Source organism: Amblyraja radiata, chromosome 14 (genome assembly GCF_010909765.2).
Source record: "Amblyraja radiata isolate CabotCenter1 chromosome 14, sAmbRad1.1.pri, whole genome shotgun sequence".
NCBI classification, from domain to species: Eukaryota; Metazoa; Chordata; class Chondrichthyes; order Rajiformes; family Rajidae; genus Amblyraja; species Amblyraja radiata.
This window is the reverse complement of record NC_045969.1, coordinates 29,399,055-29,425,901: the sequence shown is the minus strand read 5'-3', so window position 1 is coordinate 29,425,901 and position 26,847 is coordinate 29,399,055. Positions and strand designations below refer to the sequence as shown.

The following is a 26,847-nucleotide window of genomic DNA, read 5'->3' as shown; positions in this document are numbered from 1 at the left end:
TATTAAGGCATGGGGAGAAATTGCAGTGCAAGTTCAGGGGAAAAATGTCATACAAACGGAAACATTGAAATTACTGTGAAATACCTGAAGTATGAAAGAAGATGTAAGGTATTGAGACATGTAAATGAGTGTGGAATTTCTACACAGGTCCTGTCCCAATTATGCCAATAAAAACTTTTGACTCAATGTGGAAGCAGGGTTACTCAAAAACTTACAAATTATTTTCCATTTCTATTCTGCAAGCATTGACTCCACTTCCGCATGATATCGTTTTGGTTAATTTTATTATAATTGAAGGACCCAATGATTCTTCTGTGGGTGAAATATATTGAGTGATGACAGATCCATTGCATTAAACAATTATTGTTGAAAAGTGTCACTTATCAGCTGCCATAATATTGTAATTGATTCTAATCACTGAAATAGGAGAAACTGCTGATCAAGATGCATATTCAACCAACACCTCCAACTAAGAGAGGATCCTTGATTCAAAAGCACCTACAGAATTAAACAATATTTTTTGCTGAAAAGTCTGGACCACAAACTGGGAACTAGTTACTGGCAGACATTCATTATTATATATCGGAGTTACCAAATGAAATCAGTCTGAAAAGGCAGTGGAAAGCATCCGCACAAATATTGCTTGGAATTTCAAATCACAATATACAATGTCTGACCAGCTACATTTCTGAGGAAGGTTTGGGAAATTTTATTGCCCATTCTTCACAGCCTTTAATAAGGTGGTGGTACGTTGATGTCTTGACCAGTTGCAATCCTTCTTGTGAAGGAGTTACCACTGCTGGTGGGGTCGGAGCTCCAGGACTTAAGACCGAACGGCAATGAAGGACCTGTGATATATTTTGAAGGAAGGGTAGTGTGCAGCTTGGAAGGTAACATGAAAGCAGTGGTGTTCCCATGCATTTAAAGCCCTTTCCTTTCTTGCTGATAGAGACCATGGATGCGATCAGGAGGTGCTGGCAGCAATCGGGGAGAGTGATTGCAGTGCAATTTATATGGTGCACTAAAGCGGAAGGGAATGAATGTTGAGGATGCTCTATGGGGTGCCAATTAAGCAGGTTGCTATATTCTGAATGGTGTCATATTTCTTGAGTGTTGTTGGAGCTGCAGTCATCTTGTTGAAAGAATATTTTGTAACATGTCCGACATATTCCCAGTTAGTAAATACTCGCTGTCTCAGGAGGCGAACAACTCTCCTCAAGATATGCAGCCTCTGACCTACTACTTGTGTAGCCACAGTATTTATGTAACTGCTCCAACTGCAAGGATCCGCATGGTAGGCTGCTCTGGAAGGTCTAACCTCTGGAAGGTTAGATCACATGAGATCCAAGGAGAGATAGCCGACTGGATAAAAAATTGGCTTCAAGTAAGGAAGCAAAGGGTCATGGTGGAAGGTTGTTTTTCAGACTGGTGGCCTGTGACGAGTGGTGTGCCTCAGGATTCGGTGCTGGCCTATTGCTGTTTGTCATCTATATCAATCATTTGGATGAGAACACACGTCATGATTAGTAAGTTTGCAAATTACACGAAAGTGGATGGTATTGTAGATAGTGAAGATGGTTGTCAAAAATTCCACTGGGATCTTTGATAGGTTGATAGATACAAAATAACTCAGCGGATCAGGCAGTATCCGTGGAAAAATGGAATAGGTTACGTTTTGGGTCGAGACCCTTTATCAGACTTGATCGGTTAGGCACAGAAACATAGAACAATAGGTGCAGGAGTAGGCCATTCGACTCTTCAAGCCAGCACCGCCATTCATTATGATCATGGCTGATCATCTAAAATCAGTACCCCGTTCCTGCTTTTACCCCATATTCCTTGATTCCTTTAGCCCTTAAAAGCTAAATCTAATTATCTCTTGAAACCACCCAATGAATTGGCCTCCACTGCCTTCTGTGGCAGAAAATTCCAGATTCACAACTCTTTGGGTGAAAAAAATCTTTCCTCATCCCAGTCCTAAATAGCCTACTCCTTATTCTTAAACTGTGACCCCTGGTTCTGGACTCCCCCAACATCGGAAACATTTTTCCTGCATCTAGCCTGTCCAATCCTTCAAGAATTTTATATGTTTCTGTAAGATCCCCTTTCGTCCTTCTAAATTCCAGTGAATACAAGCCCAGTCGACTCATTCTTTCATCATATGTCAATCCCGCCATCCTCGGAATTAACCTGGTGAACCAATGCTGCACTCCCTCAATAGCAAGAATGTCCTTCCTCAAAATAGGAGACCAAAATTGCACACAATACTCCAGGTGCGGTCTCACCAGGGTCCTGTCCAACTGCAGTAGGACCTCCTTGCTCCTAAACTCAAATCCTATCGCAATGAAGGCCAACATGCCATTGGATTTCCTCACTGCCTGCTGTACCTGCATGCTTACTTTCAGTGACTGATGTACAAGCACACCAAGGTCTCGTTGTAGAGCAGAGGGATCCAGGATTGCAGGTACATAGTTCCTTGAAAGTGGCATCACAGGTAGATAGGCTGATCAAGAAGGCTTTCGGCACATTGGACTTCATTAGTCCGAGTATTGAGTATAGAAGTTGGGAGCTTACGCTACAGTTGTACAAGACATTGGCGAGGCCACATTAATAGTATTGTGTTCAGTTTTGGTCACCTTGTTTAGTTTAGTTAAGAGATACAGCGCAAAACAAGCCCTTCGGCCCACTGAAGGTCACACTGGCCAGCACTAGGGACAATTTTACATCTATACCAAGACAATTAACCTACAAACCCCTACGTCTTTGGAGTGTGGGAGGAAACTGAAGATCTCGGAGAAAACCCACGCAGGTCATGGGGAGAACGTACAAACTCAATACAGACAAGCACCCATAATCAGGATCGAACCCAGATCTCTGGTGCTGTAAGGCAGCAGTTCTACTGCTACGCCACCATGCTGCCATGTTATAGGAAAGATGTTGTTAAGTTGGAAAGGGTGCAGAGAAGATTTACGAGTAGTAGAATCAAGAACCAGAGGGCATAGGTTTAAGGTGAGACGGGAAAGATTGAATAGGAACCCGGGGTACTTTTTTTTTTAACGCAAAGGGTGGTAGGTATATGGAATGAGCTGGCAGAGCAGGTAGTTGAGGCAGGTACTATCACAACATTTAAAAATAGTTTGGACAGGTACATGGATAGGATAGGTTTAGAAGGATATGGGCTAAACGCAGGCAGGTGGAACTAGTGCAGATGGCACCTAGTGGGCAAGTTGGGCCGAAGGGCCTTTTCCACACTGTGTGACTATGGTTAACTCCTTCTGATCAATCATTAAACATGTCTTATGATGTCAGAAAGATCATTGATGAAGCAGCTGAGCTTGGTGGGACCTAGAACACTGCCCTGAGAAACTCCTGCAATGTTATACTGGTAGTTGACCTCCAGCAACAATATTTAGCTTCCTATGTATATGGTATTATGACTTTCTCAAATGAGATTATCTCCTTGAATCCCATTGACGCCAGTTTGAACATGGTTCCTCGAGTTTGCACTCGGTCAAATGCAGCCTCATTGTCAAGGGCAGTTACTTTTACCTCACTCTGGTCCATCTGTGGACCATGTCTATGATGCGATCTGTGGCCAAATAGTTCTGGTGGGAACCAAACTGAGTACTGGTGAGCCGGTGATTCATGAGTGATAGCAGCTGAAAATGAGGTCTTCCCTGAATTTGATGAGTGACAGTAAACTGATTGGACAATGATTAGCTGGACTGAATTTGCCCACGTTTTTGAGAACAAGGCAGACCTGACCAATTTTCCACATTGTCAAACCAGTAACAGTACCAGTGTGGTCACTTCCATGGAGTAACTAGGCTAGAGCCTACAGCTGTGATGTTGGTTGTTCCTCTCGCCTTTGCTGTATGCAGTGTGCTCAGCCACTTCCCTATATCATGTGGAGTGAATCAAACTGGCTGAAGACTGTTTTTTGTGACAGTGGGGACTTCATGAGGATGGATCACCCACTCAGCATTTCTGGCTGAAAGCGTCAAGCCCTGCCCTTGCTGAGAAAGGGAAGATGTCTACTCCTCCTCAGTGTTCACCACCATCCACGACTGAATGAACTGCAGACTTTTGATTCAATTTGTTGAGACTGCTTACCCCTGTCAATCACTGATTTAAGCACACTTGTCGACCCAGTCACAGTTATGCTAGGTTAACATGGCATTCCTGCGTATGTCTGGTGCGTCCCCACATGTCTCATTGAACCAGAATTGATTGTCATGGTGGAGTAATGAATGTGCCAGGCCATGAGGTTAGATTGTGGTGACAAACATTTCTACTGCTGCTGTTGCTGCTGATGGTGCCCAGCACCTCACAGATGTCCATTTTTGAGCTGCCAAATCTATTCTACGTCTATTCCATTGAGCACAATTGTAGTGCCACACAATACCACAGAAGGTGTCCTTAGTGCCAGGACCGCATTCCTATCGCTTTTCCAATTCCATACTCCTGAGAGTAAGGCATGTGCCACAGGATAGTTGGCACAACATTCACATGGGCACAGCCCATTGGTTTTCATTAAAATCTTGGGAGTGTGCTCATCTTTTTCGACATTGGAGGTAGGGAAGGGTACAATACAGAGGTATGAATAAAAGGTGTACACCATGGGAATTAGTTTAGATTAGGTTTAAAACACTACCTAGCCGTTACCATCCAAAGCCCCAGGACCACGTTAGAAGCCAGCAATGCACTGCCAAAAAGCAAGATAAAAAACCCAATTAGGTCTCGGTGGCTCTTCTCGACAATCAGAGAACTGAGTGTGGCCTCTAGGAATGAACTCAACATCCACTGTCCATCCAGGGCAAAACATGGCACAGCATTTATCACTGCTAGTGCTCCTGATAAAGAGAGCAGGTATCTGGGTCAGAACAGTCAAGGAAACTAGTCAGCACTGAACCATAAAATTGCAATGACTTTGCTTTTAAAAAGTGATACGCATGTATTCCCAAAGAGCAGCATCCATTTTGAAGCTGCAACACAGTAACTCCTTTCCTCCCCACCATTCACTGATTAATTGAAGTACAGGCAAGAGAAAGGGAGAGTGTGAATAAACAAGCCACTGGAGTAACTCAGCAAGTTAGCCAGCATCTGTGAGTGAAATGGACAGATAGCATTTTGCCTTGGAGCCCTTCTTCAGACATGTTTGAATGGAGCATAAACACAGTTGGGTTGAAGTTACTTTAGCTTCCGGATCTATTTCTTGTGGGGAGATGGTGCCAGATTGGGTTGCGTGGACTTCATGTAACAGGAGAATTTTTGGAAATGGCGTTATCATTACCATTAGCAGGGAGGTAGAAAAATATTAAGTCAAATCCAGAGGGGGTATGGAGAGAAAGCGGGTACAGAATACTGAGTTGGATGATCAGCCATGATCATATTGAATGGCGGTGCAGGCTCGAAGGGCCGAATGGCCTACTCCTGCACCTATTTTCTATGTTTCTATGACATATGAGAGCAGGAAATAATGAGCAGAGGAAAGGAAGTTGTAACCATAAACATTGTGGAAAAGGAGACCAAAGGCAGCATTTCGGGGCAAAATAAACTGATGGTTATAAATAATCATCCTCTGTCAATAATGGATGTAATTTCAATGATCCAATTGGGAAATTACAGGCCACATCACAGAGAATGGGACAAGTCCTTGAAGAATGGTGTAAACGGAGCAGGGGGGTGGGTCAATGGAATGGATAGGTACGGTAAACCTTACTGGAGGGAGGTGATGAAGAGCCAAAGAGGGGCTAAGCAGTTTTGCAGATGGGTTAAGGAGCACTATCACAAGGTAACAAAGTAGAAAGGCAAACTTGTAAACATGGCTTTTATATTTTGGTGATTCAGTAAAAAGGTGATCAGATCTGAGAATTGCCATTAGAATTGTGAAAATTCAAGTTGAATAGAAAGAGCCTGAATAAAACAAGTTAAAGAATGGCACAATGCTCCCATCTGTTTTGATAAAATACACAGGAGACTGATGGCCTGGGAATTTATGACACCTATAACCTTGGCAGCTCTCAGCACCAACAAACTTCCATCGACCCCTAGCTGGCTGGTTTGTCATCCTGACGACAGAAAAAGGATACTTGCAAAACGTTTCTATTACACCAGGAATGTCCAAGTGCAGGAAACCAAAGCGAGGCATGTAGTTGGTAAGGCTCACTGCGGACAAAATTATGCATATCAGAAGCAGATCAAAAGCATACAAGGCACATTAGTCCATCAGCCCCATATACATTGGCTTAATGGGCATCAGCAAGTCGTGAAAATCAAAAATTATTAACCAGAATGTTATGTTCAGATACGTTTTCGAGCTGAATGTTCATGCCATCTGGAAGTATTCTAAAATATACAAATTGACGCGTTTGTTGACGCCATCACCCAGGATACAATGTATTCATATCGTCACACAGGGTAACATGCATCAGAGTAAAAAACATTTGCAGATAGCGTGGAGCTATTTGGACCACCAACAGATTTAAAGGTACAATCATGAAGATGACCATCACACTCCGTTGCATTATATATCCTAATTACATGAGAATACATCATCAATATGGCACAGAAACAGGCCATAGGGCTGTCCAATCCATGCTGGTGTTCATGAGCCTCCACTCGTATCTCCTTGTTTAATCTATTAGCGCCTGTTATTCTTGACTCTGCTCTGCTTGTCCAGTACTCCTTTAAAATCATCAAGGCCATTTGTTTCATCATTCCCAGTCGCAGCGCATCCTACATTTTCAGCACTCTTGAGTATAGAATTCATACAAGATTTACCACATTTGTTTCTCCTGGTCAAAAGATAGCTACCCACCTTAAGGTGGACACAAAATACTGGAGTCACTCAGCGGGGCAGGCAGCATCTCTGAAGAGAAGAAATGGGTGGCGTTTCGTGTCGAGACCCTTCTTCAGTTTGAAACGTCACCTATTCCTTCTCTCCAGAGATGCTGCCTGTTCCGCTGAGTTACTCCAGCATTTTGTGTCTACCTTTGATTTAAACTAGCATCTGCAGTTCTTTCCTACCCACCTGAATCCCACTTTCCAGCCCTTGAAGAACCGACCCACAGGGCTACAGATCAAGTAAATTCCCCGTTTTTAAAATGCGGGCACGATCTTTATCCTAATCAAGCTGAGAGTTTGAAACAGCCACCATCCACTGGGTGAAAAAAAATGTTCATCTCTCCTCTGTTTCTTCTGATTTCCCTATTGTGTTGCTTGATGAGCATTTTCTATTGATGGTTTCTGATTACATTCTTTCCTGCAAGTGAACCTCTCTATCAAAACCTCTCATTGGTGTAAAGATTTCTATTCAGTCATCCCCACTGACGAGAAGATACACCCAGTGTGTTTCTAAGCTTGTAAGTTGTAGGAGCATAATTAGGCCATTCAGCCAATCAAGTCTACGCCGCCATTCAATCATGGCTGATCTATTTTTCCCTCTCAACCCCATTTGCCTGCCTTTGCCCATTTCCCCTAACATCCTTACTAATTAAGAATCTGTCAATCTCCACTTAAAAATATCCATTGACGGCCTCCACAGCAATATGTAGCATTAAATTCCACAGATTCACCACCCTCTGACTAAAACAATTCATTTTCATTTCATTTCTATTTTTCTTTTATTCTGAGGCTATGGACCTAATTTCTCCCACTAGTGAAAACTTCCTCTCCATATTCACTCCATCCATGCCTTTCACTATTCGTTAAGTATCAATGAGGTCCCCTGCATCCTGCTAAACTACAGCGAGTACAGGCCCAGTGCCTTCAAATGCTCATCATTTGTTAACCCAATCATTCCTGGGATCACTCTCATAAACCTCCTCTGGAACCTCTCCAATGCCAGCACATCCTTCATCAGATATGGGGCCCAAAATTGCTCACAATACTCCAAATGTGGTCTGACCAGCACCTTATAAAGCCTCAGCATTACATCCTTGCTTTTGTATTGTAGCCCGCTCGAAATAAATGCGAGCATTGCATTCGCCTTCCTTACTACCAATTCAACTTACAAATTAACTTTTTGGGAATCCTGCACCAGCATTCTCAAGACCCTTCGCACCTATGGTTTCTGAATTCTCTCCCCATTTAGAAAATAGTCCACGTTTATATTCCTCTTTCCAAAATGCATGACTCCACAATTTGTGACACTATATTCCATTTGCTACTTCTCAGCCCACTCTCCGAACCTGTCCAAGTCCTTCTGCTGAGTCCCCGTTTACTTTACACTACTTTCCCCTCCACTTAACTGTATCATCTGTAAACTTGGCCAATAAGCCTTCAATCCCCCATCCAAATCATTTATATAAACCATGAAGAGTAGTGGCCCCAGCAATGAGCTCTACGGAACATCGCTAGTCACTGGCAGCCAACCAGAAAAAGCCCCCTTTATTGCCACTCTCTGCCTTCTGCCATCCAGCCAACATGCTATCCATGCTAGTATCTTCCCTCTGATACCATGGGCTCTCATCTCCTTGAGCAGCCTCAATAACCTCCTACTCAACACATCAAAAACCCATGAACTTATCATCGACCTCAGACGAAAGGCACAACCCAAGACCCCCCTACTCATCTCCGGCGAACCCATATCCACCACTGACTCATTCAAATTTCTTGGCACTCACATAAGCAATAACCTCAAATGGAAAACCAACTCAGATCACATTTATAAAAAAAGCCAACCAAAGACTTCTTTCTCCGCCAGCTCAAGAAGTTCAGAGTGAGGAAACATCTCCTAATCCGATTTTACACAGCCATCATCCAAAGCATGCTCACTTCATCAATAACAGTTTGGTACAGCAGTTTGGACACTCACTCCCGTAATAAACTACAGCGCATTGTCAACAAAGCATCCAAAATCATCAGCACCCCTCCCATCAATAGAATCACTCAATCTCAAATGGTCCGTGTCAAGGGTGAAGAAAATCATTTCTGATCCCTCCCACCCAGCTCACCACATCTTCCACCTGCTGCCCTCAGGGAGGCGCTACAGCTCACCGCCTGCCAAAACATCACGATTCAAAAACAGTTTCTACCCATATGCAATTCGAACTCTGAACATTCTATGATAATATCTCAAAGCCACCCCGTGCATGTACTGTATACTGTATGTTGTCTGTGTTTTATGTTATGTTATGTTCTGCTTACTGTGTTTTTCTTTACCACAAACTGTATGTCTGCATGACTGGAATCAGCTTATTGTGTAAAATCCTGTACTGAACATGAATTCCACCAGCTTGACTGTGTGGTCATTAAATAATCTTGAATCTTGAATGTAACACCTTCTTCAGAGGCCTTCTGAAAATCCAGATAAATCACATCCACTGACTGTTCATCCTTTCTTCTCATTGTTCTTCTAATTTCTGGAATCAACTCTGGGAGCCCGCTCTCCAGAGCCAGTAAATCCTTTCTGTAATATGTGCAACTGTAGATAATACTGCGATGTCCAGACACATTTAGCATTGGTTCCTCTTCTTACAATTCCTTCCTCTTAGAAACAACCCCCAGAGCTTGGTTTGCCTATTCCATGGTATTGTGCAACTTTTAGTAATGATTATTTTAGTTTTATTCCTCTACCCTTTCGCAGCTAGCATTTCCAAGTAATAACAGTGTATTTTTTTCTTAACAAAATGTACTTTGCTATTTTCTAAGTTGAACTTAAATTGTCCATTACTTGCCCATTCGGCAAATTCATGTTGTTCTGTTATTTGTCAGTCCTTCACAAAACTAAGTTCTTCATTGAAGCCACAAAGAACTGCAGATGCTGGTTTACAAAAAAAAAGACAAAGTGCTGGAGTAACTCAAGCTGGTCTGAAGAATATGAATATGTGATACTTCAGGATGGAACCCTTCTTCAGACTGATTGTAGTGGGAGGTGGGGTGGGGGAAGAGGAGAAAACTGGAAGAGCAATGGGGGCAGGATAACGCCCGACAAGTGATAGGTGGATACAGTGATGGGGGTTTCTTCAATACTTTAGAATAGTGACATTTTGAAAATCTGGATCAGTTTCACCCTTATTGACTCATAAAGCTCAGCCAGGGCACATGCAAGTTCCTCTCCAACTTCCCACAGTGTCCTCGGATCCATCTGATCAGGCCCTGGAGATTCATCTACCTTTGTAAGCATTGGAATGTTCAGCATCTCCTCGACCGTAATACTGACTGCTCTCAAGACCCTTCAATTGACTGCCAAAAGTTCCAGAGTCCTCATGTCTTTCTCCACAGAAAAACATAGGAGAAATATTCAGAGGACCTTGCCTGTCTCCTGTGGTTCCACATAGCTGTGACCGCTTTGATTCGTGATGCGTCCTATTCTCTCTCCGGTTACCCTTTTCCCCTTAAAGCACTTACAAAATCTCTTTGTATTATCCTTACTATCATCTGCCAGAGCCATCTCCTGCCGGCCTTTTGCCCTCCTGATTTCCTCCTTAAGCATGCTCCTCAGTTCCAAAAACTCTGCCAGGGATACACCTGATCCCAGCTGCCTATACCTGGGTCATACCTCCTTCTCATTCTTAACCAGAGCTTTAGATTCTCTAACGTGGGACTAACAATGCAGGTTCAGAGGAGAAAAAGATGGCCAGACAGGAGGCAGAGTCATAGCACAGACAGATAATAGTGTTCTTTTCATTGTGTGGAAAGATCAAGAGTTCAAGAATTTACTTTATGAAAATAAAGTAACATTGAATTGAATTGAAATAAGGACCCAGAGTCCTTTACATTATATGCGATGTCAGTAACCTCACTGGTGGGCTAAGCTATCATTTTAAATATAGGGTTTACAATAGCTCTAGTCATGAAAGAGACCAGGTCTACATGAAACCAGTTCCAAGACTCTCTCACGCCTTCTTGCTCTGACCACTGGGAAGCCGAAGTGAAAGGGCCATAAGATGGTTCACTTTTTCTGTTGCTTGGCTGTCACTTTCACATAGCTCAAGATATATAGCTTCAGAAGCTCAGCCAGCAGAGAGCAAGCAACTTGAAGTGAACCTCACTTCACTGTGATACAGTCTGTTGTCTACAGAATCATAGTACCACAAAGTAAAATCATAGTAGACATGCAACTAGTCTTGGAACTGGTTGCATGTCTGAAGAAGGGTCTCGACCCGAAACGTCGCCCATTCCTTCTCTCCATAGATGCTGCCGCACCCGCTGAGTTACTCCAGCATTTTGTGTCTATCATAGTACCACAAACCTGTATACTGAAGATGCACAGGGTGTCCTATAAACAGCATATCCATGGAAGATGAGTGCTTGATTCTGATCAGCCTGGTTTGATTTTCAACAGAAGGCTTCGCACAAAGGCTGCGGACAAACTCCTTCTGACAATCTTCATTCCGCTGACACACTCGGCTGGATTCAATGGCTTTCCTGGCTGCCAGACAAACGTGCTACAAACCCAAAATACATGAATGAGTGTGAGGCACAGCAGCTCGTATACAGCATACTGGAAGACAAATACCCCCATCCGTGAAGTCTCCACTAAACCCAACACATTTAACATACTAACCGCTGCAAACTCTCCATGCCACCAACAGTCTTCCAGACATTTTCTGGTATCACAAAAGCTTTTATGAAATGCCACACCACATACTCTCTTCGGGCCTCTTACCATCCGAACAGTTCCTATTAGTTAATGGAACCGTATGTTATGTTAAGTTTCAAAATCTCCAGGGTACATCAAAGCTGTATGTGAGCCGGAGGTTGAAGAACAGGTTTAGAGAGGGTTGGAGATGTGTAGGAGGGTGGAAGAGGACTGGGGAGTGAGGGGATGGTGTGTCTTTCATGGTTGGCGAAATTCAACATAATGTCCTTCTTGAAGGTTGCAGAGTACAGTGCACCCCATATCACAGAGGGGTCGGGCTCCTAGACAAACCTCCGCATCACAATCTTCTGTACCTCAAACCATGACAAAATGTGTTGCTTCTTTTGTATTTTGTATTTATTTAGGTTTTTTTTCTCATTTATATTTCAAACCTGAAATACTTTGGTCTTGCTTTAGTAAAGGCAGGTTTCCATTACCCGAACTGGCGTAACATGGAGTAAGTCTGTGCTGGGGACAAATTGGGTTTGAATTAACCAAGGAAGGGCATGATATTTTAATACCTCTGGATAAAATATATTTGTGTGAAATTCATTCAATAGGAAGCTAGGCTGTTCTTTAATAAGTTGGCTGCGCGGTGGTGTCTCCCCTGTCTCCAGCACTCCAGAGAAACAATAAAAATGTGTCCAACTTCTCCTTGTAGCCAATACCACTCCAATCCAGGTAATATCCTAATGAACCTCTTCTGCAACTACTCTAAAGCTTCCACATCCTTCATGCTATACAGTGACCAGATCGGCACACAAAACTCCAAGTTCAGCCGAACCAAAATGTTATGCCACTGCAACATTACTTACCAACATCTATACCAATACCCTGACTGTCGACACCATTTATGCCGCTTAGAATTTTATTAACTTCTATCAGGTCTCCCCTGTTTCCAGCACTCCAGAGAAAACAATCCAAGTTTGTCCAACCTCTTGTAGCTAATACACTCCAATCCAGGCAACATCCTGACCTATTAAAAGTTGGCTTAGCTTGCAAAACTCACATCCCTGGAATGAATTAAAAAAATTCACAATGATAAACAGAAATTTATACTAATGATTCTAAACATTAGATGAAAAGTATCAAATAAAATATTCTACCCATTGTTCCCCTGCTTTATTGTGCAGTGAAAAGGCCAGAATTTGAATTATTGTTTATTGCTAAGTCCGATGTATTCAATAAACAGTTTACTGCTGAGTTTATAGCAGTCAGAAAAGCTGTCCCAGGCATGAATGCCAGTTTATGTATAACAAAAGTATCAATATTTCCCAGTTAACAATTTGTTTAAATCGTTTCATTTTAATCAAGTTCACTTCATAATGGTGTCTATGGCAAAGATGAGTTTTATGTATAGACAGGAGGAAGTAGATTTCAGTTTGTCAGACACCAGCATACAACAGAATTTGGAGAGCCTCACCTGGGTCATCTGCAAGTTGCCATGGTAAGAAAAGCAAATATCCACAAGGCTGTTGTTGTTACAACATTCGGTGGTCCCGTCGAGTCTCTTGTAAGCTGTAGAGAAGAAAAGGCCAATTTTTGGTTATGCTACAAGTACTTGTCCTCTACAAATACCCCCTACGAGGGTGGCACAGCGGTATAGTTGCTGCCTTACAGCGATTGCAGCGCCACACACCCGGGTTCGATCCCGATAACAGATGCTGTCCGTACGGAGTTTGTACGTTCTCCCAGTGACTGCGTGGGTTTTCTCCGAGATTTTCGATTTCCTCCCACACTCCAAAGACCTACAGGTTTATAGGTTAATTGGCTTTGTACAAAAATGTAAATTGTCCCTAGTGCGTGTAGGATAGTGTTAATATGTGAGGATCGTTGGTCGGTGCGAACTCGGTGGGCCGAAGGGCCTGTTTCCACGCTGTATCTAAACAAAACTAAGTAAGCTTCAGATCTTCTGACTACTTGCAAATTGTCATTATGAAAATTCTAGTTGGTGTACAAAGGTTGTTTTCCAAGAACACTTCACTTGATCAGGTATTGTTCACGTAAGGCACTAGTCAGATCAGAGACCATAGTCACAGTCGAGTAGCCGAGAGGAGGGAAGGACAGAGCATCTGCTGAAATATCAGCTTCTGTGCCTTAGGAACATGGTGGGTGGGAGGAAATAGATCTGAGAATTTCTATAGCGGCCTTGTACCAACTGGTAAACATCAGTGTACAGCCTCAATTCTCAAACATAAAGTTTTCACTTGTTTCCCGAAAGAATACAAAGACATTATTCACAAAAATCATTACGTTTAAGAAGGATCTGCAGGTGCTGGAAAATCGAAGGTAGACAAAAATGCTAGAGAAACTCAGCGGGTGCAGCAGCATCTATGGAGCGAAGGAACGTTTCAGTCTGAAGAAGGGTTTCGGGTCGAAACGTTGCCTATTTCCTTCGCTCCATAGATGCTGCTGCACCCACTGAGTTTCTCCAGCATTTTTGTCTACATTCACAAAAATCAACTGTCTATTCCATATGGGATTTTGTGCTTTCTTCTGCCATATTCCTCAACCATTAGAGTCTTTTCTCTCCCAGATTTACAATGGTTTCCTCCAAAGGAGACAGGCTGTTTCTGTATGTCACATCTTATTTTGCACTGCATCCTCTGCCTTTGTCATGTAATCACAACACCTTTCCCTAGATTCTCAATAGTGAGTCTCCCATTTCCCCGTTCATTGAAAGCTCATCACAATCAATTGTTCATTAGCTTTCACTCTCTGGAAATGCGGCCTGATCTTATGAGCATCTACATCCAAAGACAACATTAATACCTCGACTCACGGAGCTTAGATGATGCAGGTTTGCTTCACTAACGCAGTATCCAGTCTGAGGTTTCAAAGAGATTTCTTCGATGCACTTGTGCCAATCTTCCACACTGTAGACCGAACAATTTTCCACATGTTTAATCAGATCACCTGTAAACAATCCTCTGGGTCCAAGAGCTGGGGAATTCTGGGAAACAGAAAGTATTCATGAATAAACATACACAAGTTTTCATTGCCTGAATGTTATAGAGTCATACTTCAGCCCACAAAATTAGTGCCCACCATTTACATTTGCAGTAATCATGCAAACTCCATGCAGATTGTGCTGGACATCAGGACTGAACCCAGATTTCTGCAGCTGTGAGGCAGTGGTTCTGCTAGCTATGTCTCTGTGCCACTCTCTGAGGCTGCAAGGTGAGCAATTCCTGAAACCTGCCACCGGCTTAGGTTTATTATTGTCACATGTACCAAGGTACAGTGAAAAGCTTTGCTTTGCATGCTATCCAATCATAAATACAATCAAGTCAAACTCAAGTACAATAGGTAGAGCAAAGAGGAAGGTAGAGACTGCAGAATATAGTTCTCAGCATTGCAGTGCATCAGTTCCAAAGGCAAAATCCAATGTTCACAATGAGGTAGAGGTGAATGGGACCATTCAGAAACCTGATAACAGTGGGGAAGAAGCTGTTCCTGACTCTGGTAGTGTGCGCTTTCAAGTTGGACCCGAAAAGGGGCTAGGAATGACCAGGGTGGCATATCTTTGATTATGTTGGCTGCTTTTCTAAGGCAGGATGCTGTAGGTGGAGTTAATATGGGAAGTCTGGTTTGTGCTACAGACTAGGCTACATCTACAACACTGCAATTTCTTGGAGTCTTGGGCAGAGCTGTTCCCAAACCAAACTGTGATGCAACGCAACGGTGTACTTTCTGTATAGAAACAGGACCTGCAGATGCTGGTTAATACACAAAAGGACACAGTGGTGGAGTAACTCAGCAGGCCAAGCAGCATCTTTGGAGAACATGTATAGGTGTCATTTTGGGTCAAGACCCTTCTTCCAACTGGATTCTTCTGTATGCTCTATGGTGCATCTATAGGTGTTTGTAAGAGTTATTGGAGATATGTCGAATTTCCTCTGTCTCCTTGAGACGTTGATGTGCCTTCTTGGCTGTCGCATCAATGTGGTTGGTCCACGTTAGATCGTTGGTAATGTTAATGTCAAGGAACCTGAAGATCTCAGCCATTTCCACTTCGGCACCACAGATGATGAATGGGACTGAATAAATCCTCATAGAGAGGAAATTTATACTTTGCAGATTCACAGCCTTCCGAACATCAAGACAAAGAAATGTACCTCAGAAAACGCAGACACAAAGAAAGACAACGGGTTGAGCAGCGATAGAGTTGCTGACTTGCAGCACCAGAGACCCGGGTTCAATCCTGACTACAAGTGCTGTCTGTATGGAGTTTATACATTCTCCCTGTGACCGCGTGGGTTTTCTCTGGGATCTTCGGTTTCCTCCTACACCCCAATGACGTACAGGTTTGGAGGTTAATTGGCTTGGTATAAATGTAAATTGTCCATAGTTTGTGGACGATAGTGTTAATGTGCGGGGATCGCTGGTCGGTGTGGACTGGGTGGGCCGAAGGGCCTGTTTCCACGCTGTATCTCTGAACTAAACTAAAACGTTTTGCAGTTTTATAGAGCTCACTTTTGAGGATTTTGAGATAAAGCTGGCAGATCTCTTTACAGAGGTCACAACTTAGTTTAACGTACAAACCATTTTCCTACTCTGTTGTTTTTTAATAAGCACAGAACTTACTCAGGGACAACCATAAATAGCCCTGGCACTATAATGGTTCGATGATATGCAACAGAAAACTGCGAACAGAAAAAAGGAGTGGTCTGTTGTATTGGTAATAGCTAAGATTTGCAAAGGTAATATTCACGACTCCTTGTATGTGGACGTACAGTAGCACAGTTGTAGCGACCCAGATTCAATCCTGACTTCCGTTGCTGTTTGCATAGAGTTTCTCTTCTCCCTTGGACTGTTGTGTGCTCCCGTGTGCTCCAATTTCCTCCAACATCCCAAACATGTGCTGGAGGGTTAATTGGCCACTGCAAATTGCCCCTCACTGTATGCAAGTAGCAAATGAATCACAAGGAAACTGAAGTGCATGCGTCAAAGTTACACGGATAAATGGAAAAATAAGGAGGGGACATGGGATGGATGGGAATCCTCTTCTGGGAATCTACATGGACCCAATGGGGCAAGTGGTCTCCTAATGTTATAAGCAAGGCAATGCCCCATGATACACCATATCATGCTACTATTGCCTCTGAATCTGAATTGGAGAGACTGGATAGGATGGAATTGTTTTCCCTGGAGCAAAGCAAACTGAGTGGTAGACCTTATAGATATTTATAAAATCATGAAAGTGGTAGTAAAATTAGAGAACATTTAAGGTGAGAGGAGAATGATTTAAAGGAGACTTAAGGGTTAGGGTTTTCACACAGAGGGTGATGGATATGTTCTTAGGAGCCGTCAGAGGAGGAAGTAGTGCCAAATAAGGGCAATGCCACTGCCCTTGCCTGGTAGTGCTGCTCAACCTTGATATGCAATCCCCACCGACAGCACCCAAAAGGGTGTACCTGTTTTGAAGGGGGATGGCCACAGGCGTCACTGGCACTTCATGTCTATTTTCCTTTCTCGTGGTCACCCACCTTCTCTCTTCCTGGACCTTGAGCATGACAACCTCACTATACATCTTGTCCAAGAGGCTCTCTTTCTCCGAATGGTCCTGAGGTCCTGCAGCTTCAGTTCCAGTTCCCTAACGCGGTCTTAACGGAGATGCACCTGGACACAATTCCCACAGGCATAAGAGACACCAGCAGTTTCTCGCTTCCCACATCCTGCAGGAGGAGCATTGTACCAATTTACCTGCCATCACCACTGCACCTTTTAAACTCTCCTGTTTTTGTCCGATCTCTCAAGTTAACCACCTTCAGATGCCTCCACAAATCGAGCCCACCTTTTAAATTCTCCCACATTTTTCTGAGACTCGGTTCAAAGACGATTGTATCTTGGCAATTCAAGTACTTATTCAGGTGGGGTTAATAAATTAATTACCTCTGCAACTTCAGTGACTAACGGCCCAATTCCAGTATAGTACAAAGGGAAGAGAAAGAGTGGTAACAAGTACAGAACGAGTAAAGCCATTACCGCCAGGACGAAATTGTGCCAAACACCTGCCAAAAGCGAGAGGAAAAACAATATTGCTTGAATTTGCAGTCAAAATATGAAGCCAGTTTTTAAACATAATTTAAATCTTCTCAACCAAAAATAATTATGGAGGTGTGACTTACCTGCACAGAAAATTCGTAGCTGTTGGACTGGGGATATTAACTGCAAATGGTTTGTGTAGAGGTCAACAAATGCCCCAGGATAGACTACAAAAATAAATACTCCAAAGCCATTAAATCTCACTTGCTCTCTGCACAGTTAAAAAAAAATAGAATTTAGTATCAAATTAATTGTTGCCTAATAAGCATTGATATCAATTTTTAGTAAAATTAACTGAGCTGAGAACAGATCATTGAGATATGAACAAGCACAGCCCATTGAGTTCACTGCTACAGTATCTCACCAGCAATGAACATTTAATGTCGAACTTGTCAAGCATCATTCGTTTCATGGTTCTAAACTTCCCAACATACAGTATAGTAAAGAAAACAAATCTAGGAACATTTTATAATATATTTTTCATCATTTTAATTAGATCTAACTAACACGCAAGTTAAAGGTTTACCTTATTGGTACCGTTAAAGATTTTACCAAAGATACCTTAAATCATAGCTCCAAACCTCTGCCCCTTAAGTGTTGGGCAATAAAATCTCCTGGAGAAACTCAGCAGGCCAAGCAGCATCTGGTCGACTTTTCATTGAAAGAGGAGAGGTGGAGGGATGAGATAGGGGCCTGAGGGTGAATGGTGAATCGAGGATAGGTGATGGATGGCATACATATGGAGCCAGGTAAGGGTGGAGGAGGGGGTGGAGCTGAGAGGCAGAGGCATACAGATGAAAGATGGAGGCAGACAAAAGAAGGAACATTGAATAAAAGCAGATGGAGCCAGATGAGTGGAATAGAGGGTGGAGTTGATGATAGTTGATAAGCTGGGACACAAAATTGCCAGAACTGAAAACTGATGGGAACCTTTCGGGAATCGGTGAAGGGCAGAGGAAACCAAAACAAAATAGGAGATGGAGGGAGCGAGGTGCCTGTGGATGAAATGTGTGTGAATACATGGATGGAAACTGGAGCAAGAGAAGAATGAAAATGGGTGATATGGAGCGGATGTTATGGAAAGAAGTCAAAAAAGGGGGGGGAACCGACGGAGAATCAGAAGAAGAGCAAAAGAGGGGGTAACATGCCTGAAGGGAAGGCGACCTAAAATTCAAGAGTTCAATTTCGTATCATTGGGTTGCAGACTACCCAGGTGGAATATGAGATGTTATTCCTCCCATTTGCATTGGGCCCTACTCTGGCTGTTGAGAAGGCAGAGGAGGAACAGGTATACAGGGAATACAGGGATATGGATTATGAGGGATTAGTTTAATGTGGCATCATGTTCAACACAGACATTGTGGGCCGAAGGGTTGGTTTCGTGTGCCGCACTGTTTCATAAAAGATTGGTGTGTAAAGGGGGAAGGGGAATTGGTAGCTTGGGATGGCCATTGCAGGCAGAATGCAGGTGATGTGCAACTCAATCACATAGTCTGCACTTGATCACACCGATGTAGAGGAGGCCACATCACCAAATGTGCACCACTTCTAACCTCATCGACTAAATTCAGTGCTCTTGATGCACTTCTCTAAATTGCCGAGCTTAATGCAGGATTTCAACCTGAAACATTGTCACCACTTCTCCGCGAAACATTGACAATTCTTCTCCCCCTGCCATAACTGCTGCATGGTTCACAAAGTTCCTCCAGCAGACCGTTTGTTACTTCAGGTTACAGCATCTGCAGTCTCTTGTGTATTCTTTAATTATTGGGATCCTCCCTGTTACCTGTTCCAGCAATATCATCACCCTACCTATCTCCATCTAAAGCAAATTCTCACCTGGTGCTCTCAATCTTTCCCATTTTCTTTACAGTTTTCCTTCACCATCACTGCTCAAAATGCTGGAACTCTCTAACAGCATTGTGGGTGTAGCCACATCTCAAGGACTGCATCTATTCAAGAAAACAGCCCAACGCCACCTTCTCAAGTGCAATTGGGATAGGTAATTGAATGCTAGCTCAACCTTTGAAGCTCACATGCCTTGGATGAGAATTAAAACCCCCATTGTCATGTTAGTCTCATAGTCCTGTTAACCATTGCTACCTACTGTTCTCCACAAGAAGACTAAAGACAAATGAAAACAACACCACGTCCCCGAATGAAAAACATTCCATCTAATTCAACTCCTTAAAGTCCCAATCTTTAGAGCAAAGAGAAATATCAGAAACAGTACCTGACTGCAGCCACCCCGTGACCTATTTCATGAATGATGCCACTGAGCAGAATCACGCTGAAAAAATATACCAGCTGGCTTGTAGGCAGGTTAACACCAGGCACCTGTAGATATTATAAAGAAGCAGTAAGAATCGATTGTTCCGCCATCACATGGTGTATAGTCTTGTCGGGCATTGGATTCTTGTAGGGTTGACTCAGCAATGTTTGTTGTCTGTGCTTTTATCCTGTCATGGATATCAAGCACCTGCAGTTCATTGCTGTGGACACCAACAAACCATCTTTTCATGCAAGCCACTGATCTGACTGCTCTTTGGACAGAAGCCAAAGATGCACGTGCTGTGGATTCACTCTCTGCATGGCCACCACTAAGTTAAACGATTGGAGGTAGAGAGGGCAGTGCGTGCGAGCTCCCAATCACTCACCCCTTCCGTAAATGTGGTCACCATACATGAACAATGCAGGTGTCAGAGGTTATGGAGAGAAGGCAGGAGAATGGGGTTAGGAGGGAGAGATAGATCAGCCATGATTGAATGGTGGAGTGGACTTGATGGGTTGAATGGCTTAATTCTACTCCTATCTCTTATGATCATATGAAGAGCAGAATGATTCTGGGCCTACCATTGCTCAGCATTCAGTAACTGGTGAAATTTAAGGTCATAGTCATAAAGTCATACAGCACGGTCAGGGCCTTCGGCTTAACTCATCCATGCTGACCAGGATGCCCATCTAAGCTAGTCCCATTTGTCTGTATTTTGTCCATATCCCTCCAAACTTTTTATATCTATGTGCCTACTCATAAACTGTACTTTACACCTTTTTCAGACTAATACCCTGAGAAGTGGTTATTTTTCACCTTCCTTCTTTCCAACTGCTCAGCATTTGTAACATCTCAGTCATATGACTTCTAAGATGTTCTCCCACCAATGCTTCACCCCTCTTCCAATGCCAATGGAAAAAGAAACCCAAGCTTGCAAAGGACTGTCATTTAATTTCTCTGTTCTCAAACAACCTTAGTTCACACTTTCTTTTCATCCAGTGTTCATTTTGGGCACAATGCTGACCTATCAATTGGAATTGGATCTGAAACATTAACTCTATTGCCCTCACACCAGAGAAGAGGAGGGTTTTGGCATTACTTCCCCTCCCCCACAACAATGTGCACAATTCTTCACTCCCAGGTTTGGGCCACTCACCACAACTTGTAGAATGCGTTGGTTCTCAGCTGCCGGACTGTCAGCTGACATCAGTGCCAGTGTCTGCGAGAGGGTTTTGGTGAGAAGTATTATTGATATAAACATGAAGACCACACCAAATCCCATTCCAAGATTGAACCTGAAGATCAAGAAACACCCAATGACCCACAGCATGTTCCAATAAATGACCAGGAGCAATAAATGAGGCCATTTCATCCTGCTCAGAAGACACTCCTAAAGAGTGTCAAGTTTTCAGACTTCTTGAACAAGCAAAAACTTTACATTTATATAACAACGTGCATTATTTAAATACCTACAAATGTTTTACAGCCAATGAATCACTTGTGATGTACTTATAACAGTGATTAATTCAAATACAGCAATGTCCTCAAAATATCATGGACATACATGTCCAGATCAGTTTTTGTGACACCGATGGGGAGATAAATATTGGCTAAGCTTCAGCAAAAACAAAGCAAAATTAATTCAAGCTTTTTTGTCCATTTCCTTTTAATGATAAGGTGGCCTTCAGTCATCAAATCTATGCCAGTTCCCAGGGAGCAATCCCATTCCCTGCAGCCTCAAACGTTATTCTCCCTCAACCACCCATTTATTGTGTTAATGATTGGACATCAATGAACAGCTCCTTTTTGACCTACCAACACGGAACTGAGGGAAGAGTTGCAAGAGAAACTACCAAAAGGACTTATTTCTCATAACATTTGGCCTCAGACTATTTTCTCTTTCACCTTCATACAATTAACACATTAGGATCATCATTAAAACTTAACTGAGTGGTCACATTATCAATAACCAAAATTTTACAAAAATAATCCTGGCCAATTTTAATTTTCAGGAGCAAACTCAACTTACCATATGTGCAGAAACTGAGGCTTCCATCGTCCCAGCTTTAAAAATAACCGATTAAAGAAAGTAGACTGCCAACGTATGTGGAAAGGGGCAATGCTGATCCCAAATTTTGTCAGAAATTCTTCATACCAAACCTTGAGACTGGGCGATGACTGCACATACAGAAGACCAGAATGAGTGTTATAGAATTATATATTAATACAGTCATTGAGTCATATAGCATGGAAACAGTACCTTCTGCCAAACTCATCCAAGTGCCCATCAGAGGGACTTCTATTCGCCAGATTTGAGTCATATCCCTCTCAACCTTTCCTATCCATGTACAGTGCCCTCCATAATATTTGGGACAAAGACCCATCATTTATTTATTTGCCTCTGTACGCCACAATTTGAGATTTGTAATAGAAAAAAATCACATGCGGTTAAAGTGCACGTAATCCACGGCTGCCAACTCTCACGTTTTGAGCGTGAGAATAACGCATTTGGGCAAATTCTCAAGTTCTCACGCTGATCACAAATTTCTCATGCTCTGTCGTGAGAAATTCTGTGATCAACGAAAATTTCAAAACTCATATAAACTGCTTGGGCCATGGGTGTTGGAGAGCCGAGGCTGAGGGAGGGATGGAAGCAACAGGTGGGGCAGATGCGGGGAGCCGGGGCTGGCGAGTGTTTGCGGGGCTGGCGAGTGTTTGCGGGGCTGGCGAGTGTTTGCGGGGTTGACGAGTGTTTGCGGGGCTGGCGAGTGTTTGCTGGGCTGGCGAGTGTTTGCGGGGTTGGCGAGTGTTTGCGGGGCTGGCGAGTGTTTGCTGGGCTGGCGAGTCGCTCATTGCAACTCCGGCCATGGAGCAGCCCCAGTGCAAGAGTCCCGGGCCGTCGGAGGCGTTGCGCCGCTACCGTGAGAGTCTCTGTGCCAAATTCGCCCAGGTGACCAGCATGGATCAGGCTGCGGCTCGGTGCATCCTGGAGGACAACCAATGGCTGCTGGAAGTAAGTACCAAGCACTGGGTAGAAACGGTGGAAGATATGGGAGTGGTTGGAGAAAGCACCCTGCTCGCCTGCTAGATTTTCACTTACTGTAACTGCAGGAAAAATGTTCCTGATGTTGGGGGAGTTTAGAACCAGGGGTCACAGGTTAAGAATAAAGGGTAGGCCAGGTAGGACTGAGATGAGCACAAACTTTCTTCATGCAGAAAGTTGTGAATCTGTGGAATTCGCTGCCACAGAAGGCAGTGCAGGCCAATTCACTGGATGTTTTCAAGAGAGAATTACATTTAGTTCTTGGGACTAACGAAATATAAGGGATATGGGGAAAAAACAGGAAAGAGGTATTGATTTTAGATGAATAGCCATGATCATATTGAATGGCAGTGCTGGCTCGAAGGGGCGAATGGCCTATTCCTGCACCTATTTTCTATGTTTCTATGCTTGAGTATATGGCAATAAAACTCAATCACTTGATTTTGAAGCATTCATGCATGGTGGAGGTATAATGTAGTCATAGAGTGATACAATGTGAAAACAGGCCCAGCCAACATGTCCCAGCTACGCTACCTGCTTTTGGTCCATACCTCCAAACCTGCCCCATCCATGTCTCAGTCTAACTGTTTCTTAAATGTTGGGATGGTCCCTGCCTCACTGGCTATTTCTAACCCCCCCAAATTCCTTTGACAGGTTGAATAGAAATGTCCCCAATCTCGTTGCTTTATTAATTGAACACGTAGATGAATATCCTCAAGGGGTGTAATCAGATGGAAACTGACTCAGATGCGATGTTTAAGAGCTTGTTCAAAGAAGGGGCATATTTTAAAGAAGTGACAGAGATACTTGCAGGGGAATGTGTGAGGAGATTATTATTTGTCTTTAGTTTTAGCTTGAACCAGGACATCTGAAGATTCAAAGTTTAATATAGTAATTGTGCTGATACTGACTCCAACCAACCACGTTATGAATTTCGTCCATTCCGGAGGTTTTATTTTTCTGATGCCATTTAAACTTCACTTGGATTTCAATCACTTCAATGTAAAAATAATTGGGAATGGGGAGCATTGGAACAAAAATTTGCCCTTGGTACATATTAACTGTAATATAATAATGTATGCCTGTTGGTAGGTGCAATCAAAACAAAGATCTTTGTTATGAATACCACAGAAAATATTATGTACTCTCAAGATCACATTAAATAGAATATTATTGCTTAAATATATATTGTTATTGGACTTTGCATTTCGGAAAAGTCCCAGCTGAGAGGAAGACAGCAAAATACTGAAATTATTGGGGGTGAAAATGACTTCAGGACAGTTTGTTAGGAAAATGAAAGAAATGGTAACAGAATACTTATACAGCTGAGTGTATATAGATGATAATTTTATGGATGATAAATTGTGTTCAACCAATTGATGACTTCTTTGACAAAGTACTAGCATGTTAGATAACAAGGAAGCCAATGGACAGGTGTAAGGCTGGACTCAACACCATGATCCCAAACATACTACAAGGAGTTTTTCAAAGCTAAAAAATGGTCAATTCTTGACTGGCCGTCAATCACCTGATCTGAACCCAATTGAGCATGCCTTTTATATGCTGAAAATAAAACTGAAGGGGACTCTAGCCCCCAAAACAAGTATAAGCTAAATATGGCTGTAATACAGGCCTGGCAGAGCATCACCAGAGAAGACACCCAGCAACTGTTGATGTCCATGAATTGCAAATTCAAGCAGTCATTGCATGCAAAGGATAATGGATGGGATTTATATAGCGCCTTTCTAATACTCAAGGCGCTTTACATCGCATTATTCATTCACTCCTCAGTCACACTCGGTGGTGGTAAAGGAGTTAATTAAGGATATGCAACAAAATACTAAACATGACTACTTTCATTTACTGTGTCCCAAACATTATGGTGCCCTGAAATGGGGGGAACTATGTATAAATACTGTTGTAATTTCTACACGATGAAACCAAAATGTATAAAAATGGCCTTTATTAAAATCTGACCATGTGCACCTTAACCATGTGATTTTTTTTTATTACAAATCTCAAATTGTGGAGTACAGAGGCAAATAAATAAATGATGGGTCTTTGTCCCAAACTTTATGGAGGGCACTGTAAATGTCTGAGACATACAGCACAGAAACAGGTAATTTGGCTCCATAAATCTGCACTGACTATCAACCACCCATCTGTGCTCATCCGATTTTATTCTCCTCATAATCACATCAATTCCACCATAATCCTACCAATCAATGATATTCAAGCAAGGACCAGTCTAATCCTGGCCACTCCCTTTTCTCCCCCTTCCATCAGGCAAGAGGTACAGAAGTGTGAAAATGCATACTGCCAGATTCAGGGATAGTTTCTTCTCAACTGTGATCAGGCCACTGAACCATCCTATCACTAACTAGAGGGCGATCCAGACCTCCCATCTATCTCATTGGAGACCCTTGTAATATCTTTAATTGGACTTTACTGGACTTACACTAAACTTTATTCCCTTCATCCTGTATCTGTGCACTGTGGACTGCTTGATTGTAATTACATATAGTCTTTTCGCTGACTGGATAGCACGCAACAATAAAGCTTTTCATTGTACTTCAGTACACGTAACAATAATAAACTAAACTGATCATCAATCCTTACCTGTCCATTGTTCTGGTCTTTACTGCACAATATACAAGCCAAGCTACTCCTCAAACCTATAGTTTCGTTTAATTAGGTTGAAAACCCTGATTTCAAATAGAACTAAATCACTTTCAAACTTATTTATGTAATATGGCCACTATGATTTGCAGATGCTGGAATCTTGACAAAACAAGTGCTGGAGTAACTTGGCTGATCAAGCAGCATCTGTAGAGGGAATGGATTGGCTCCACATGTGGCTCCTCATGCCCTTGACAGATGTTGTCTGACTCACTGAGTTTCTTCAGCACTGTGCTTTATTCTATAATATGGTCAATCTCCACAACAAGGTTATTAATTATCACAGTCCTTGCGACCTTCGTTGTTTGTGATATATTTTAATGTAATGGGTTGATTAGAGGGTTTGCAGATGACACCAACATTGGTGGAGTTGTGGACAGTGAGAATAGTAGATGAAATTTAATCTGGGCAAGTGTGAGGTGTACAGGGGGCTCTTTGGGTCTTAGTCCTTAGCTCCCTGAAAATGGCAACGTAAGTAGATAGTGTGGTAAAGAAGCCCGGGAAGGGTGTGGGGGTGAGGGAGAGCCCGGGGAAGGAGTGAGAGTGAGGGAGAGCCCGGGGAGGGGGTAAGGGAGACGGAAAGCCAGGGGAGCGTAGGGGTGAAGGGGGGGGAGGGGGGGTGAAGGAGAGGGAGTGGGGGTGATGGAGAACCCCGGGAGGGAATGGGGGTGAGAGTGAGCCCTTGGGAGGGGGCAGAGCCCGGAAAGGGTCGTGTGCAGGAATGAACTGCAGATGCTGGTTTAAACCGAAGATATTAGACACAAAAAAACTGGAGTAACTCAGCGGGACATGCAGCATCTCCGGAGAGAAGGAATATGTGACGTTTCGGGTCGAGACCCTTCTTCAGACTGGTAGTGGTCTCGACCCGAAACGTCACCCATTCCTTCTCAAGAGATGCTGCCTGTCCCGCTGAGTTAATCTAGCATTTTGTGTTTATCTCCGGGAAGGGAGAGAAATCAGCGACGATGTGGAGGGAGTTCTGGAAACTGGGGGTAAGATGGTAGTGATCCCAGGAACGAGGGCTCTGGGGAAGGTAGGATGGGGTGACTGGTGACACGGGGTGCGGCGGAGGAGCTTTAATCGTGCCATTCCCGACCGCAGGCCGAGCCGGAGCCATCCACCTCACCTTGAACGCAGAGTCGGCGAGGCAGAGCGCACACCAAAACCCCACCGGGCCCAGCACCGCCGCGGCGGGCACCATCACACCGGAAATGGCCG

General features: G+C 43.2%; 1 protein-coding gene across 1 annotated transcript; it reads right to left on the bottom strand.

Annotated features, from left to right (window-relative positions):
• Positions 1-3,143: 3,143 nt before the first annotated feature.
• mbtps2 (membrane bound transcription factor peptidase, site 2) lies at positions 3,144-26,847 on the bottom strand. Its single transcript, XM_033032955.1, has 11 exons — positions 26,756-26,847; positions 21,937-22,085; positions 21,064-21,202; positions 19,869-19,972; positions 17,719-17,846; positions 17,483-17,601; positions 14,360-14,540; positions 13,011-13,105; positions 11,198-11,393; positions 6,093-6,168; positions 3,144-4,873 (listed from the first exon to the last, which is right to left on the bottom strand). Exons 1-11 carry the CDS (start codon positions 26,828-26,830, stop codon positions 4,651-4,653), a joined length of 1,485 nt encoding a protein of 494 aa, XP_032888846.1. The 5' UTR covers positions 26,831-26,847; the 3' UTR covers positions 3,144-4,650.